Source organism: Oncorhynchus gorbuscha, unplaced genomic scaffold (assembly GCF_021184085.1).
Source record: "Oncorhynchus gorbuscha isolate QuinsamMale2020 ecotype Even-year unplaced genomic scaffold, OgorEven_v1.0 Un_scaffold_295, whole genome shotgun sequence".
Taxonomy (NCBI): Eukaryota; Metazoa; Chordata; class Actinopteri; order Salmoniformes; family Salmonidae; genus Oncorhynchus; species Oncorhynchus gorbuscha.
This window is the reverse complement of record NW_025745159.1, coordinates 772,571-792,822: the sequence shown is the minus strand read 5'-3', so window position 1 is coordinate 792,822 and position 20,252 is coordinate 772,571. Positions and strand designations below refer to the sequence as shown.

Genomic DNA, 20,252 nt, shown 5'->3' with positions numbered 1-20,252 from the left:
ACCATACCACATCTCTAATGGTACCATACCACATCTCTAATGGTACCATACTACATCTCTAATGGTACCATACTACATCTCTAATGGTACCATACCACATCTCTAATGTTACCATACCACATCTCTAAAGGTACCATAGCACACCTCTAATGGTACCATACCACATCTCTAATGGTACCATACCACATCTCTAATGGTACCATACCACATCTCTAATGGTACCACACCACATCTCTAATGTTACCATACCACATCTCTAATGGTACCATACCACATCTCTAATGTTACCATACCACACCTCTAATGGTACCATACCACATCTCTAATGGTACCATACCACATCTCTAATACATCTCTAATGGTACCATACCACATCTCTAATGGTACCATACCACATCTCTAATGGTACCATACCACATCTCTAATACATCTCTAATGGTACCATACCACATCTCTAATGGTACCATACCACATCTCTAATACATCTCTAATGGTACCATACCACATCTCTAATGGTACCATACCACATCTCTAATGGTACCATACCACATCTCTAATGGTACCATACCACATCTCTAATGGTACCATACCACATCACACCTCTAATGGTACCATACTACATCTCTAATACATCTCTAATGTTACCATACCACATCTCTAATGGTACCATACCACATCTCTAATGGTACCATACTACATCTCTAATACATCTCTAATGGTTCCATACCACATCTCTAATGGTACCATACCACATCTCTAATGGTTCCATACCACATCTCTAATGGTACCATACTACATCTCTAATACATCTCTAATGGTACCATACCACATCTCTAATGGTACCATACCACATCTCTAATGGTACCATACCACATCTCTAATGGTACCATACCACATCTCTAATGTTACCATACCACATCTCTAATGGTACCATACCACATCTCTAATGGTACCATACTACATCTCTAATGGTTCCATACCACATCTCTAATGGTACCATACCACATCTCTAATGGTTCCATACCACATCTCTAATGGTACCATACCACATCTCTAATGGTACCATACCACATCTCTAATGGTACCATACCACATTTCTAATGGTACCATACCACATCTCTAATGGTACCATACCACATCTCTAATGGTACCATACCACATCTCTAATGGTACCATACCACATCTCTAATGGTACCATACCACATCTCTAATGGTACCATACCACATCTCTAATGGTACCATACCACATCTCTAATGGTGCCATCCCTAGTGACGAGGCAGCCATTGGTCTGAAATATAAACTCGGGAATGTGCCTTTAAATCCTGTATATTTTAAACAGGTCTGGGAACAGGTTAGTCAGTTAGGTAATTCTCCACAAACAGGTCTGGGAACAGGTTAGTCAGTTAGGTAATTCTCCTGTCAAGAGCACAAACAGGTCTGGGAACAGGTTAGTCAGTTAGGTAATTCTCCTGTCAAGAGCACAAACAGGTCTGGGAACAGGTTAGATAATTCTCCTGTCTCTTCCTGTAGGCACGCTGACTTCCATCACCAACCTGGCGACCAGCCTGGCCAGGAACATGGACCGGCTGTCCCTGGACGAGGAGCACTATACCAGGCAGGAGGAGTGGAGGAGGCAGCTGCCTGAGAGCCTGGGGGACGGACTCAGACAGGGCCTGTCTAGACTGGGCATCAGCCTACTGGGTGGGTAGAGTATACTCAGCCAGACAGTCAGTTAGCCAGTCACTCAGCCAGACAGTCAGTCACTCAGCCAGTCAGTCAGTTAGCCAGTCACTCAGCCAGTCAGTCAGTTAGCCAGTCACTCAGCCAGACAGTCAGTCAGTTAGCCAGCCAGTCAGTCAGTCAGTCACTCAGCCAGTCAGCCAGCCAGTTAGCCAGCCACTCAGTCAGACAACCAGTCAGTCAGTCAGTTAACCAGTCCGTTAGCCAGTCACTCAGTCAGTCAGTTAGCCAGACAGTCAGTCAGTCAGTCAGTCACTTAGCCAGTCACTCAGCCAGACAGACAGTCAGTTAGCTAGTCACTCAGTCACTCAGCCAGTCAGTCAGTTAGCCAGTCACTCAGTCACTCAGCCAGTCAGTCAGTTAGCCAGTCACTCAGTCAGACAGCCAGTCACTCAGTCAGACAGACAGTCAGTTAGCCAGTCAGTCACTCAGCCAGTCACTCAGCCAGTCAGTCAGTGAGTTAGCCAGACAGTCAGTCAGTTAGCCAGTCAGTCACTTAGCTAGTCACTCTTCCAGACAGACAGTCAGTTAGCCAGTCACTCAGTTAGCCAGTCACTCAGCCAGACAGACAGTTGGTACAGTGGAGACAGACAGTCAGTCAGTTAGCCAGTCACTCAGCCAGACAGACAGTAAGTACAGTGGAGACAGACAGTCAGTCAGTTAGCCAGACAGACAGTAGGTACAGTGGAGACAGACAGTCAGTCAGTTAGCCAGACAGACAGTAGGTACAGTGGAGACAGACAGTCAGTCACTCAGCCAGACAGACAGTAGGTACAGTGGAGACAGACAGTCAGTCACTCAGCCAGACAGACAGTAGGTACAGTGGAGACAGACAGTCAGTCACTCAGCCAGACAGACAGTAGGTACAGTGGAGACAGACAGTCAGTCACTCAGCCAGACAGACAGTAGGTACAGTGGAGACAGACAGTCAGTCACTCAGCCAGACAGACAGTAGGTACAGTGGAGACAGACAGTCAGTCACTCAGCCAGACAGACAGTAGGTACAGTGGAGACAGACAGTCAGTCACTCAGCCAGACAGACAGTAGGTACAGTGGAGACAGACAGTCAGTCACTCAGACAGACAGACAGTCAGCACAGTGGAGACCAGCATGGTCCCAATAAACACCTAGGGGTCTCTCTGTTTCAAAGACAGGAGAGAAACAGCTACTTATGACAGGGGATATCTGACTCCAAGAACCATGCTGTGATTGGTTGGGAGGTTAAATCCCTTAGTGGGACTGCTGTATCCACACTGTCAATCACAAACATTACTGTTATACAATATCCCTTTGATATAGACCAGAACTTCAGGAACCAATAATACTGTAATACATGATACTCTGTTGTACTACATGATACTCTGTTGTAATACATGATACTCTGTTGTACTACATGATACTCTGTTGTACTACATGATACTCTGTTGTACTTCATGATACTCTGTTGTACTTCATGATACTCTGTTGTACTACATGATACTCTGTTGTACTACATGATACTCTGTTGTACTACATAATACTCTGTTGTACTACATGATACTCTGTTGTACTACATGACACTCTGTTGTACTACATGATACTTTGTTGTACTACATGATACTCTGTTATGATACGTGATCCTCTGTTCTCTCCAGCAGCGATAGCTGGCATCGTGGACCAGCCCATGTTGTAATACATGCTACTCTGTTCTCTTCAGGAGCGATAGCTGGCATCGTGGACCAGCCCATGTTGTAATACATGCTACTCTGTTCTCTCCAGCAGCGATAACTGGCATCGTGGACCAGCCCATGTTGTAATACATGCTACTCTGTTCTCTCCAGGAGCGATAGCTGGCATCGTGGACCAGCCCATGTTGTAATACATGCTACTCTGTTCTCTCCAGGAGCGATAGCTGGCATCGTGGACCAGCCCATGTTGTAATACATGCTACTCTGTTCTCTCCAGGAGCGATAGCTGGCATCGTGGACCAGCCCATGCAGAACTTCCAGAGGGGTTCAGAGATGCAGAGTTCAGCAGGCAGCAAGGCCAAAGGGGTCATCTCTGGAGTGGGGAAAGGCATCGTGGGGGTCTTTACCAAACCTATAGGGGGCGCAGCAGAGCTGGTCTCGCAGACGGGACACGGTGGGTTCACACACTTCGCCGTGTATGTTATAAAACCATTTTATTTGAGCTTTTATTTTCCCACTGGCAGGTTAACTAAGAATAAATTCTTTATTTTACGTCCCTGAGATCATTTGTTGACACATCACTGTTCAACAGTAGTGGACACACCTCCAGTCCACCCAACACAGTAGTGGACACACCTCCAGTCCACCCAACACAGTAGTGGACACACCTCCAGTCCACCCAACACAGTAGTGGACACACCTCCAGTCCACCCAACACAGTAGTGGACACACCTCCAGTCCACCCAACACAGTAGTGGACACACCTCCAGTCCACCCAACACAGTAGTGGACACACCTCCAGTCCACCCAACACAGTAGTGGACACACCTCCAGTCCACCCAACACAGTAGTGGAGTAGTGGACACACCTCCAGTCCACCCAACACAGTAGTGGACACACCTCCAGTCCACCCAACACAGTAGTGGACACACCTCCAGTCCACCCAACACAGTAGTGGACACACCTCCAGTCCACCCAACACAGTAGTGGACACACCTCCAGTCCACCCAACACAGTTTATTCAGGCCTGACAAAGAGACATTTCTGGTCAAAAACGTAAAAGTTTATTGTATGGGAGCATTTCAACGCTTTTACACTTGACTACAAGTCCCCCTCCTAGCGGTATTCTAACATACAGATTACTCCCTCCCTGGGGGTCCTAGCGGTATTCTAACATACAGATTACTCCCTCCCTGGGGGTCCTAGCGGTATTCTAACATACAGATTACCCCCTCCCTGGGGGTCCTAGCGGTATTCTAACATACAGATTACTCCCTCCCTGGGGGTCCTAGCGGTATTCTAACATACAGATTACTCCCTCCCTGGGGGTCCTAGCGGTATTCTAACATACAGATTACTTCCTCCCTGGGGGTCCTAGCGGTAATTCTAACATACAGATTACTCCCTTAACAGTACTGTAGGCCTGTTGTAGTGTTCTGTCCTGGGGGTCCTAGCGATATGCTAACATACAGATTACTCCCTCAACAGTACTGTAGGCCTGCTGTAGTGTTCTGTCCTGGGGGTCCTAGCGGTATTCTAACATACAGATTACTCCCTTAACAGTACTGTAGGCCTGCTGTAGTGTTCTGTCCTGGGGGTCCTGGCGGTATGCTAACACACAGTAGTAATGCTCCCTCCAAGGAGCCCTAGCGGTCCTACTGTAGCGGTATGCTAACAGGATGTAATACTCAGTCTATGGGGTGGTAGCAGTCCTAGCGTACCGGTATGCTAACAGGATGTAATACTCAGTCTATGGGGTGGTAGCAGTCCTAGCGTACCGGTATGCTAACAGGCTGTAATACCCAGTCTATGGGGTGGTAGCAGTCCTAGCGTACCGGTATGCTAACAGGCTGTAATACCCAGTCTATGGGGTGGTAGCGGTCCTAGCATAGCAGTAGGCTAACAGGATGTAATGCCCAGTCTATGGGGTGGTAGCAGGCCTAGCGGTATGCTAACAGGCTGTAATACCCAGTCTATGGGGTGGTAGCAGGCCTAGCGGTATGCTAACAGGCTGTAATACCCAGTCTGTGGGGTGGTAGCGGTCCTAGCATAGTGGTAGGCTAACAGAATGTAATGCCCAGTCTGTGGGGTGGTAGCGGTCCTAGCATAGTGGTAGGCTAACAGAATGTAATGCCCAGTCTGTGGGGTGGTAGCGGTCCTAGCATAGTGGTAGGCTAACAGAATGTAATGCCCAGTCTGTGGGGTGGTAGCGGTCCTAGCATAGTGGTAGGCTAACAGAATGTAATGCCCAGTCTGTGGGGTGGTAGCGGTCCTAGCATAGTGGTAGGCTAACAGAATGTAATGCCCAGTCTGTGGGGTGGTAGCGGTCCTAGCATAGTGGTAGGCTAACAGAATGTAATGCCCAGTCTGTGGGGTGGTAGCGGTCCTAGCATAGTGGTAGGCTAACAGAATGTAATGCCCAGTCTGTGGGGTGGTAGCGGTCCTAGCATAGTGGTAGGCTAACAGAATGTAATGCCCAGTCTGTGGGGTGGTAGCGGTCCTAGCATAGTGGTAGGCTAACAGAATGTAATGCCCAGTCTGTGGGGTGGTAGCGGTCCTAGCATAGTGGTAGGCTAACAGAATGTAATGCCCAGTCTGTGGGGTGGTAGCGGTCCTAGCATAGTGGTAGGCTAACAGAATGTAATGCCCAGTCTGTGGGGTGGTAGCGGTCCTAGCATAGTGGTAGGCTAACAGAATGTAATGCCCAGTCTGTGGGGTGGTAGCGGTCCTAGCATAGTGGTAGGCTAACAGAATGTAATGCCCAGTCTGTGGGGTGGTAGCGGTCCTAGCATAGTGGTAGGCTAACAGAATGTAATGCCCAGTCTGTGGGGTGGTAGCGGTCCTAGCATAGTGGTAGGCTAACAGAATGTAATGCCCAGTCTGTGGGGTGGTAGCGGTCCTAGCATAGTGGTAGGCTAACAGAATGTAATGCCCAGTCTGTGGGGTGGTAGCGGTCCTAGCATAGTGGTAGGCTAACAGAATGTAATGCCCAGTCTGTGGGGTGGTAGCGGTCCTAGCATAGTGGTAGGCTAACAGAATGTAATGCCCAGTCTGTGGGGTGGTAGCGGTCCTAGCATAGTGGTAGGCTAACAGAATGTAATGCCCAGTCTGTGGGGTGGTAGCGGTCCTAGCATAGTGGTAGGCTAACAGAATGTAATGCCCAGTCTGTGGGGTGGTAGCGGTCCTAGCATAGTGGTAGGCTAACAGAATGTAATGCCCAGTCTGTGGGATGGTAGCGGTCCTAGCATAGTGGTAGGCTAACAGAATGTAATGCCCAGTCTGTGGGATGGTAGCGGTCTTAGCATAGTGGTAGGCTAACAGAATGTAATGCCCAGTCTGTGGGGTGGTAGCGGTCCTAGCATAGTGGTAGGCTAACAGAATGTAATGCCCAGTCTGTGGGGTGGTAGCGGTCCTAGCATAGTGGTAGGCTAACAGAATGTAATGCCCAGTCTGTGGGGTGGTAGCGGTCCTAGCATAGTGGTAGGCTAACAGAATGTAATGCCCAGTCTGTGGGGTGGTAGCGGTCCTAGCATAGTGGTAGGCTAACAGAATGTAATGCCCAGTCTGTGGGGTGGTAGCGGTCCTAGCATAGTGGTAGGCTAACAGAATGTAATGCCCAGTCTGTGGGGTGGTAGCGGTCCTAGCATAGTGGTAGGCTAACAGAATGTAATGCCCAGTCTGTGGGGTGGTAGCGGTCCTAGCATAGTGGTAGGCTAACAGAATGTAATGCCCAGTCTGTGGGGTGGTAGCGGTCCTAGCATAGTGGTAGGCTAACAGAATGTAATGCCCAGTCTGTGGGATGGTAGCGGTCCTAGCATAGTGGTAGGCTAACAGAATGTAATGCCCAGTCTGTGGGATGGTAGCGGTCTTAGCATAGTGGTAGGCTAACAGAATGTAATGCCCAGTCTGTGGGGTGGTAGCGGTCCTAGCATAGTGGTAGGCTAACAGAATGTAATGCCCAGTCTGTGGGGTGGTAGCGGTCCTAGCATAGTGGTAGGCTAACAGAATGTAATGCCCAGTCTGTGGGGTGGTAGCGGTCCTAGCATAGTGGTAGGCTAACAGAATGTAATGCCCAGTCTGTGGGGTGGTAGCGGTCCTAGCATAGTGGTAGGCTAACAGAATGTAATGCCCAGTCTGTGGGGTGGTAGCGGTCCTAGCATAGTGGTAGGCTAACAGAATGTAATGCCCAGTCTGTGGGGTGGTAGCGGTCCTAGCATAGTGGTAGGCTAACAGAATGTAATGCCCAGTCTGTGGGATGGTAGCGGTCTTAGCTTAAGCATATGCTATCTAGCAGGTGTGGAAGTTCAGTCCTCTTGGCCCTGGAGGGTTTATTAACTGGGCCCTGGAGGGTTTATTAACTGGGCCCTGGAGTGTTTACTAGTTGTGTCCTGGAGGGTTTACTAACTGGGCCCTGGAGGGTTTAATAACTGGGCCCTGGACTTTATTAACTGGGCCCTGGAGGGTTTACTAACTGGGTCCTGGACTTTATTAACTGGGCTGTTTATTAACTGGGCCCTGGAGGGTTAATTAACTGGGCACTGGAGGGATTATTAACTGGGCCCTGGACTTTATTAACTGGGCTGTTTATTAACTGGGCCCTGGACTTTATTAACTGGGCTGCTGCTGAAAGCCCCAATGACTTCACTAAACTTCTGGAGGAGTTTATAGTTTATTAAAGACGGGGGGGCGAGGGGGAGAGGAAGGGAGGGAAGGAAGGCTGCGAAGAGGAGAGGAGAGGTGAGGGTGAGTTTTTGTGTTAGCCAGTACTAACAACTCAGCGCGACAGAACGTAAATATTAAATTAAGTGAGCAGCTGTGTGTCAGAACCATGGTACCCCGGGGACTGATGCTAATCTAGCTCCCCTAGCTAGCTACACACACACACATAAACACACACACCCACACTCTGTGTGTCAGAACCACGGTACCCCGGGGACTGATGCTAATCTAGCTCCCCTAGCTAGCTACACACACACACATAAACACACACACCCACACTCTGTGTGTCAGAACCATGGTACCCCGGGGACTGATGCTAATCTAGCTCCCCTCGCTAGCTACACACACACACATAAACACACATACCCACGCTCTGTGTGTGTGTGTGTATTTTGGAATATACCCTAGCGCACCACGCATAAACACACAAAAACACAGTGAAAATGTTTTGACACACACACACTGCTAGAGTACACACCCACAACACACAGGGCGGGGGGCATGTTCCACAACACACAGGGGGGGGGGGGGCAGGTTCCACAACACACAGGGCGGGGGGGGGCAGGTTCCACAACACACAGGGCGAGGGTGGGGGGGGGGCGGAGGGGTAGGTTCCACAACACACAGGGCGGGGGGGGGCAGGTTCCACAACACACAGGGCGGGGGGGTTCCACAACACACAGGGCGTGGGGGGGGGTTCCACAACACACAGGGCGAGGGTGGGGGGGGGGGGCGGAGGGGTAGGTTCCACAACACACAGGGCGTGGGGGGGGGCAGGTTCCACAACACACAGGGTGGGGGGGCAGGTTCCACAACACACAGGGCGGGGGGGTTCCACAACACACAGGGCGTGGGGGGCAGGTTCCACAACACACAGGGGGGGGGGGCAGGTTCCACAACACACAGGGCGTGGGGGGGGCAGGTTCCAGAGCTGTGACATCATCAGCAGTAGAATGTTTTATGTTTTAAAATGCATGATGTCATCAAGTCACTTCACGGCTGACAGGAAGACGAGGCAACAAGCTGCACATGTAGACACACACACACACGCAGGAACACACACACACAGGAACACACACACAAAGGAACACACACACACACACACAGGAACACACTCATCCTGTGGGTCTTGGAGACTAAGTAGGGGCTAGTCTACTGTACACTGAACCTTTCTGCTTTGATGTGTGTGGTGTGGTGTGGTGTGGTGTGGTGTGTGTGTGTGGTGTGGTGTGGTGTGGTGTGGTGTGGTGTGGTGTGGTGTGGTGTGGTGTGTGTGTGTGTTGTCCTGAGCAGGTATCCTTCATGGAGCTGGTCTCTGGCAGCTCCCCAAACAGCTGTACCTCCCAGTAGACCAGAGGTCGGCCCTCGCGCCCAACAGTCACGTCAAATACGTCTGGTAAGAACTGACCTCTATAACACACACACACACACACACACACACACACACAGCCCCGGTCCCCACCCGCCACTCACACACACACACACACACACACACACACACACACACACACACACACACACACACACACACACACACACACACACACACACACACACACACACACACACACACACACACACAGCCCCGGTCCCCGGTCCCCAACAGCCACCCCCACCCCCACACAGCCCCGGTCCCCAACAGCCACTCACCCACACACCCAGCCCCGGTCCCCACCCACACACACACACACACACACACCCACACACACACACACCCACCCCCACACAGCCCCGGTCCCCAACAGCCACCTGTCTGAAAGGAAGGGATCCCTGCTGTTAGTTGGCTTCCCCACCAAGCTGCAGGAACGGAGGAACAAACTGAAGTAGAGAGGAGATTCACAAACTCTTGGAGGAACGTGGATTGGATGTATTAATTATTCATTATTATTAATTAGACAGTTCACATTCATCAACATTACTATTAGTAATGAAACATCCATGTAAATGTCCTGGGAAGGTCAGGGCGAATACACAGCCGCTACGCAAACACAAACACTCACTACAACACCCCATAGGAATACATTACACCCCATAGGAATACATTACACCCTATATAATATGATTCTATCAACAACACCCCATAGGAATACATTACACCCCATAGGAATACATTACACCCCATATAATATGATTCTATCAACAACACCCCATAGGAATACATTACACCCCATAGGAATACATTACACCCAATACAATATGATTCTATCAGCAACACCCCATAGGAATACATTACACCCCATAGGAATACATTACACCCCATAGGAATACATTACACCCTATATAATATGATTCTATCAACAACACCCCATAGGAATACATTACACCCAATATAATATGATTCTATCAGCAACACCCCATAGGAATACATTACACCCAATATAATATGATTCTATCAACAACACCCCATAGGAATACATTACACCCAATATAATATAATTCTATCAACAACACCCCATAGGAATACATTACACCCAATATAATATGATTCTATCAACAACACCCCATAGGAATACATTACACCCAATATAATATGATTCTATCAACAACACCCCATAGGAATACATTACACCCCATAGGAATACATTACACCCAATATAATATGATTCTATCAACAACACCCCATAGGAATACATTACACCCCATAGGAATACATTACACCCAATATAATATGATTCTATCAACAACACCCCATAGGAATACATTACACCCCATAGGAATACATTACACCCCATAGGAATACATTACACCCCATAGGAATACATTACACCCCATAGGAATACATTACACCCTATATAATATGATTCTATCAACAACACCCCATAGGAATACATTACACCCCATAGGAATACATTACACCCTATATAATATGATTCTATCAACAACACCCCATAGGAATACATTACACCCAATACAATATGATTCTATCAACAACACCCCATAGGAATACATTACACCCAATATAATATGATTCTATCAACAACACCCCATAGGAATACATTACACCCCATAGGAATACATTACACCCAATACAATATGATTCTATCAACAACACCCCATAGGAATACATTACACCCCATAGGAATACATTACACCCCATAGGAATACATTACACCCAATATAATATGATTCTATCAACAACACCCCATAGGAATACATTACACCCAATACAATATGATTCTATCAACAACACCCCATAGGAATACATTACACCCCATAGGAATACATTACACCCTATATAATATGATTCTATCAACAACACCCCATAGGAATACATTACACCCCATAGGAATACATTACACCCTATATAATATGATTCTATCAACAACACCCCATAGGAATACATTACACCCAATACAATATGATTCTATCAACAACACCCCATAGGAATACATTACACCCAATATAATATGATTCTATCAACAACACCCCATAGGAATACATTACACCCAATACAATATGATTCTATCAACAACACCCCATAGGAATACATTACACCCCATAGGAATACATTACACCCCATAGGAATACATTACACCCCATAGGAATACATTACACCCCATAGGAATACATTACACCCCATAGGAATACATTACACCCTATATAATATGATTCTATCAACAACACCCCATAGGAATACATTACACCCCATAGGAATACATTACACCCTATATAATATGATTCTATCAACAACACCCCATAGGAATACATTACACCCAATACAATATGATTCTATCAACAACACCCCATAGGAATACATTACACCCAATATAATATGATTCTATCAACAACACCCCATAGGAATACATTACACCCAATACAATATGATTCTATCAACAACACCCCATAGGAATACATTACACCCCATAGGAATACATTACACCCCATAGGAATACATTACACCCCATAGGAATACATTACACCCCATAGGAATACATTACACCCCATAGGAATACATTACACCCCATAGGAATACATTACACCCTATATAATATGATTCTATCAACAACACCCCATAGGAATACATTACACCCCATAGGAATACATTACACCCTATATAATATGATTCTATCAACAACACCCCATAGGAATACATTACACCCAATACAATATGATTCTATCAACAACACCCCATAGGAATACATTACACCCAATATAATATGATTCTATCAACAACACCCCATAGGAATACATTACACCCCATAGGAATACATTACACCCAATACAATATGATTCTATCAACAACACCCCATAGGAATACATTACACCCCATAGGAATACATTACACCCTATATAATATGATTCTATCAACAACACCCCATAGGAATACATTACACCCCATAGGAATACATTACACCCTATATAATATGATTCTATCAACAACACCCCATAGGAATACATTACACCCCATAGGAATACATTACACCCAATACAATATGATTCTATCAACAACACCCCATAGGAATACATTACACCCCATAGGAATACATTACACCCTATATAATATGATTCTATCAACAACACCCCATAGGAATACATTACACCCCATAGGAATACATTACACCCTATATAATATGATTCTATCAACAACACCCCATAGGAATACATTACACCCCATAGGAATACATTACACCCCATAGGAATACATTACACCCCATAGGAATACATTACACCCCATAGGAATACATTACACCCTATATAATATGATTCTATCAACAACACCCCATAGGAATACATTACACCCCATAGGAATACATTACACCCTATATAATATGATTCTATCAACAACACCCCATAGGAATACATTACACCCAATACAATATGATTCTATCAACAACACCCCATAGGAATACATTACACCCAATATAATATGATTCTATCAACAACACCCCATAGGAATACATTACACCCCATAGGAATACATTACACCCAATACAATATGATTCTATCAACAACACCCCATAGGAATACATTACACCCCATAGGAATACATTACACCCCATAGGAATACATTACACCCAATATAATATGATTCTATCAACAACACCCCATAGGAATACATTACACCCAATACAATATGATTCTATCAACAACACCCCATAGGAATACATTACACCCCATAGGAATACATTACACCCTATATAATATGATTCTATCAACAACACCCCATAGGAATACATTACACCCCATAGGAATACATTACACCCTATATAATATGATTCTATCAACAACACCCCATAGGAATACATTACACCCAATACAATATGATTCTATCAACAACACCCCATAGGAATACATTACACCCAATATAATATGATTCTATCAACAACACCCCATAGGAATACATTACACCCAATACAATATGATTCTATCAACAACACCCCATAGGAATACATTACACCCCATAGGAATACATTACACCCCATAGGAATACATTACACCCCATAGGAATACATTACACCCCATAGGAATACATTACACCCCATAGGAATACATTACACCCTATATAATATGATTCTATCAACAACACCCCATAGGAATACATTACACCCCATAGGAATACATTACACCCTATATAATATGATTCTATCAACAACACCCCATAGGAATACATTACACCCAATACAATATGATTCTATCAACAACACCCCATAGGAATACATTACACCCAATATAATATGATTCTATCAACAACACCCCATAGGAATACATTACACCCAATACAATATGATTCTATCAACAACACCCCATAGGAATACATTACACCCCATAGGAATACATTACACCCCATAGGAATACATTACACCCCATAGGAATACATTACACCCCATAGGAATACATTACACCCCATAGGAATACATTACACCCCATAGGAATACATTACACCCTATATAATATGATTCTATCAACAACACCCCATAGGAATACATTACACCCCATAGGAATACATTACACCCTATATAATATGATTCTATCAACAACACCCCATAGGAATACATTACACCCAATACAATATGATTCTATCAACAACACCCCATAGGAATACATTACACCCAATATAATATGATTCTATCAACAACACCCCATAGGAATACATTACACCCCATAGGAATACATTACACCCAATACAATATGATTCTATCAACAACACCCCATAGGAATACATTACACCCCATAGGAATACATTACACCCTATATAATATGATTCTATCAACAACACCCCATAGGAATACATTACACCCCATAGGAATACATTACACCCTATATAATATGATTCTATCAACAACACCCCATAGGAATACATTACACCCCATAGGAATACATTACACCCAATACAATATGATTCTATCAACAACACCCCATAGGAATACATTACACCCCATAGGAATACATTACACCCTATATAATATGATTCTATCAACAACACCCCATAGGAATACATTACACCCCATAGGAATACATTACACCCTATATAATATGATTCTATCAACAACACCCCATAGGAATACATTACACCCCATAGGAATACATTACACCCAATATAATATGATTCTATCAACAACACCCCATAGGAATACATTACACCCAATATAATATGATTCTATCAACAACACCCCATAGGAATACATTACACCCAATACAATATGATTCTATCAACAACACCCCATAGGAATACATTACACCCCATAGGAATACATTACACCCCATAGGAATACATTACACCCCATAGGAATACATTACACCCCATAGGAATACATTACACCCCATAGGAATACATTACACCCCATAGGAATACATTACACCCCATAGGAATACATTACACCCTATATAATATGATTCTATCAACAACACCCCATAGGAATACATTACACCCCATAGGAATACATTACACCCTATATAATATGATTCTATCAACAACACCCCATAGGAATACATTACACCCAATACAATATGATTCTATCAACAACACCCCATAGGAATACATTACACCCAATATAATATGATTCTATCAACAACACCCCATAGGAATACATTACACCCCATAGGAATACATTACACCCAATACAATATGATTCTATCAACAACACCCCATAGGAATACATTACACCCCATAGGAATACATTACACCCTATATAATATGATTCTATCAACAACACCCCATAGGAATACATTACACCCCATAGGAATACATTACACCCTATATAATATGATTCTATCAACAACACCCCATAGGAATACATTACACCCCATAGGAATACATTACACCCAATACAATATGATTCTATCAACAACACCCCATAGGAATACATTACACCCCATAGGAATACATTACACCCTATATAATATGATTCTATCAACAACACCCCATAGGAATACATTACACCCCATAGGAATACATTACACCCTATATAATATGATTCTATCAACAACACCCCATAGGAATACATTACACCCCATAGGAATACATTACACCCAATATAATATGATTCTATCAACAACACCCCATAGGAATACATTACACCCAATACAATATGATTCTATCAACAACACCCCATAGGAATACATTACACCCAATATAATATGATTCTATCAACAACACCCCATAGGAATACATTACACCCAATACAATATGATTCTATCAACAACACCCCATAGGAATACATTACACCCAATATAATATGATTCTATCAACAACACCCCATAGGAATACATTACACCCAATACAATATGATTCTATCAACAACACCCCATAGGAATACATTACACCCCATAGGAATACATTACACCCTATATAATATGATTCTATCAACAACACCCCATAGGAATACATTACACCCAATACAATATGATTCTATCAACAACACCCCATAGGAATACATTACACCCAATACAATATGATTCTATCAACAACACCCCATAGGAATACATTACACCCAATATAATATGATTCTATCAACAACACCCCATAGGAATACATTACACCCCATAGGAATACATTACACCCAATATAATATGATTCTATCAACAACACCCCATAGGAATACATTACACCCCATAGGAATACATTACACCCTATATAATATGATTCTATCAACAACACCCCATAGGAATACATTACACCCCATAGGAATACATTACACCCAATATAATATGATTCTATCAACAACACCCCATAGGAATACATTACACCCCATAGGAATACATTACACCCTATATAATATGATTCTATCAACAACACCCCATAGGAATACATTACACCCCATAGGAATACATTACACCCCATAGGAATACATTACACCCCATAGGAATACATTACACCCCATAGGAATACATTACACCCCATAGGAATACATTACACCCCATAGGAATACATTACACCCCATAGGAATACATTACACCCCATAGGAATACATTACACCCCATAGGAATACATTACACCCCTTAGGAATACATTACACCCCATAGGAATACATTACACACCCCATAGGAATACATTACACCCCATAGGAATACATTACACCCCATAGGAATACATTACACCCCATAGGAATACATTACACCCCATAGGAATACATTACACCCCATAGGAATACATTACACCCCATAGGAATACATTACACCCCATAGGAATACATTACACCCCATAGGAATACATACACCCCATAGGAATACATTACACCCCATAGGAATACATTACACCCCATAGGAATACATTACACCCCATAGGAATACATTACACCCCATAGGAATACATTACACCCCATAGGAATACATTACACCCCATAGGAATACATTACACCCCATAGGAATACATTACACCCCATAGGAATACCATAGGAATACATTACACCCCATAGGAATACATTACACCCCATAGGAATACATTACACCCCATAGGAATACATTACACCCCATAGGAATACATTACACCCCATAGGAATACATTACACCCAATAGGAATACATTACACCCCATAGGAATACATTACACCCCATAGGAATACATTACACCCCATAGGAATACATTACACCCCATAGGAATACATTACACCCCATAGGAATACATTACACCCAATACAATATGATCTGTTATATCACGCTGGTCACCTATGGTCATGTGGTCTAATGGGATCTTGTATAATTCATCTGTTCGGCTGACCTCTGTCTCCTCTTCCTCCCTCCACTCCCCAGGAAGATGCTCCAGTCCCTGGGTCGTCCAGAGGTTCACATGTCCCTGGAGGTGGTGATCGTGTCCGGGTCGGGTCAGGAGCATGCTGGGTGTCTGCTGCTGACAGGGGAGGTGGTGTTTGTGGTCAGTCTGTCTGAAGACACACAGCAGCAGGCCTTCCCCATCACCGAGGTGGCCTGTCAACAAGACCCCCACCACCTGGGGGCGCTGACCCTCACGCTGCAGCAGCAGAGACTCACCAACGATGTAGAGGTAGGGGGATGGGATGGGAGGGGTGAGGGGGTAGGAGAGGGGGGATGAGAGGGGGTAGGAGAGGGTGAGGTAGGGGTGGTGGGATGGTAGGAGTGAAGTGAGGGATGGTAGGGGTGAGGTGAGGGATGGTAGGGGGAGGTGAGGATGAGAGGGGAGGGTGAGGGATGGTAGGGGTGAGAGAGGTGAGGGAGGAGAGGGTGAGGGATGGTAGGGGTGAGAGAGGGAGGGTGAGGGATGGTAGGGGTGAGAGAGTTGAGGGAGGGGAGGGTGAGGGATGGTAGGGGTGAGAGAGGTGAGGGAGGGGAGGGTGAGAGAGGGGAGGGTGAGGGAGGGGAGGGTTAGGGATGGTAGGGGTGAGGGGAGGGACGGTGAGGGATGGTAGGGGTGAGGGAGGGAGGGTGAGGGATGGTAGGGTGAGAGAGGTGAGGGAGGGGAGGGTGAGGGATGGTAGGGTGAGAGAGGGGAGGGTGAGGGAGGGGAGGGTGAGGGATGGTAGGGTGAGAGAGGGGAGGGTGAGGGAGGGGAGGGTGAGGGATGGTAGGGGTGAGAGAGGGAGGGAGGAGGGAGGGAGGGGAGGGTGAGGGATGGGAGGGTGAGAGAGGGGAGGGTGAGGAAGGGGAGGGTGAGGGATGGTAGGGTGAGAGAGGGGAGGGTGAGGAAGGGGAGGGTGAGGGATGGTAGGGGTGAGGGAGGGGAGGGTGAGGGAGGGGAGGGTGAGGGATGGTAGGGTGAGAGAGGGGAGGGTGAGGGATGGTAGGGGTGAGAGAGGGGAGGGTGAGGGAGGGGAGGGTGAGGGATGGTAGGGTGAGAGAGGGGAGGGTGAGGGATGGTAGGGTGAGGGAGGGGAGGGTGAGAGAGGGGAGGGTGAGGGAGGGGAGGGTGAGAGAGGTGAGGGTGAGGGAGGGGAGGGTGAGGGAGGGGAGGGTGAGGGATGGGAGGGTGAGGGGGAGGGGAGGGTGAGGGAGGGGAGGGTGAGGGATGGTAGGGGTATATCACCATATGGTCATTCAGCAGACGTGTTTATCCTTGGAGGGTAGGGGTGGCCAACGACAGTGAAGGGAGTGGAGGGTAGGGGTAGGGGTGAGAGGAGGCCAACGACAGTGAACAAAAATATTCAGATTTCAGAACATGCAGGAAACATCACTAAACCTCTTCTTCTCTTTCGCTCCCCCCTCTCCCTCTATCCTCCCCCTCTCCCTCTATCCTCCCCCTCCTCTCCCCTCCTCCCCCTCCCCTCCCCTCTATCCTCCCCCCCTCTCCCTCCTCCCCCTCCCCTCTCCCTCCCCCTCTCCCTCTATCCTCCCCCTCTCCCTCTATCCTCCCCCTCTCCCTCTATCCTCCCCCCTCCTCTCCCCCCTCCCCCTCCCCTCTCCCTCCTCCCCCTCTCCCCCCTCTCCCTCTATCCTCCCCCTCTCCCTCTATCCTCCCCCTCTCCCTCTATCCTCCTCCCCCCCCCTCTCCCTCCCCCCCTCCCCCCTCTCCCTCCCCCTCTCCCTCTATCCTCCTCCCCTATCCCCCCCCTCTATCCCCCCTCCTCTCCCTCTACCCCCCTCTATCCCCCCTCCTCTCCCTCTATCCCCCCCCACTCCCCCCTCTATCCCCCCCTCTATCCCCCCTCCTCCCCTCTATCCCCCCCTCTATCCCCCCTCCTCTCCCTCTATCCCCCTTCCTCTCCCTCCCCCTCTTCCCCTCCTCCTCCTCCCCTCCCCCCTCCCCCTCCCCCTCCCCCCTCCTCCCCCCTCCCTCCCTCCCTCCCCTCCCTCCCTCCCTCCCTCCCCCTCCCTCCCTCCCTCCCTCCCTCCCTCCCTCCCTCCCTCCCTCCCCTCCCTCCCTCCCTCCCTCCCTCCCTCCTCCTCTCCCTCTTCCTCTCCTCCTCCTCCTCCCTCCCCCTCCTCCTCCTCCCTCCCCCTCCATCCTCCCTCCCTCTTCCCCCCCTATCCTCCCCCTGTATCCCCCCCCTCCTCCTCCCCTCCCTCCCCTCCTCCCCCTCCCCCTCCCCCCTCCCTCTATCCCCCCCCTCCTCCCCCTCCTCCCAGGGTGACAGTGGGAGGGAGTGGTTGTCAGAGCAGCAGTATGGTCGCCTGGTGGACTATGTGACTCGTGCGTCTGCGTTTCTCTCCCCGTCGGCCTCGTCCCTCCAGCAGGCTCCTCCCATCACCCCGGCCGAGCCTCCGCCCGCAGTCACCAAGACCTACCGTTACCTGGTCAGCCCCGCCCACGCCGCCGTGTTCGTCTCCAAGTTCACCATGGTCAAGAACAAGGCGCTGCGCATCGGCTTCCACTGACACACACACCTTTACAGAGACACACCTGTACACACACACACCTTTAGAGAGACACACCTGTACACACACACCTTAACAGAGACCCTGACACACACTCACACACACACCTTTAGAGAGACACACCTGTACACACACACCTTAACAGAGACCCTGACACACACTCACACACACACCTTAACAGAGACCCTGACACACACCTTTAGAGAGACACACCTGTACACACACACACCTTTAGAGAGACACACCTGTACACACACACACCTTAACAGAGACCCTGACACACACTCACAGAGACCCTGACACACACTCACACACACACCTTAACAGAGACCCTGACACACACACCTTTAGAGAGACACACCTGTACACACACACACCTTTAGAGAGACACACCTGTACACA

The 20,252-nt window shown here is 47.0% G+C and overlaps 1 protein-coding gene across 1 annotated transcript in view; it reads left to right on the top strand.

The window, feature by feature from the left end:
• Positions 1 to 19,972, top strand: part of LOC124017626 (vacuolar protein sorting-associated protein 13B-like) — a 269,473-nt gene extending 249,501 nt beyond the window's left edge. Inside the window, 5 exon segments of the mRNA XM_046332879.1 lie at positions 1,532 to 1,702; positions 3,686 to 3,862; positions 9,421 to 9,523; positions 17,316 to 17,565; positions 19,602 to 19,972. Coding sequence (XP_046188835.1) covers positions 1,532 to 1,702; positions 3,686 to 3,862; positions 9,421 to 9,523; positions 17,316 to 17,565; positions 19,602 to 19,850 — 950 coding nt within the window. The 3' untranslated portion in view covers positions 19,851 to 19,972.
• The last annotated feature ends 280 nt before the right edge of the window (positions 19,973 to 20,252 follow it).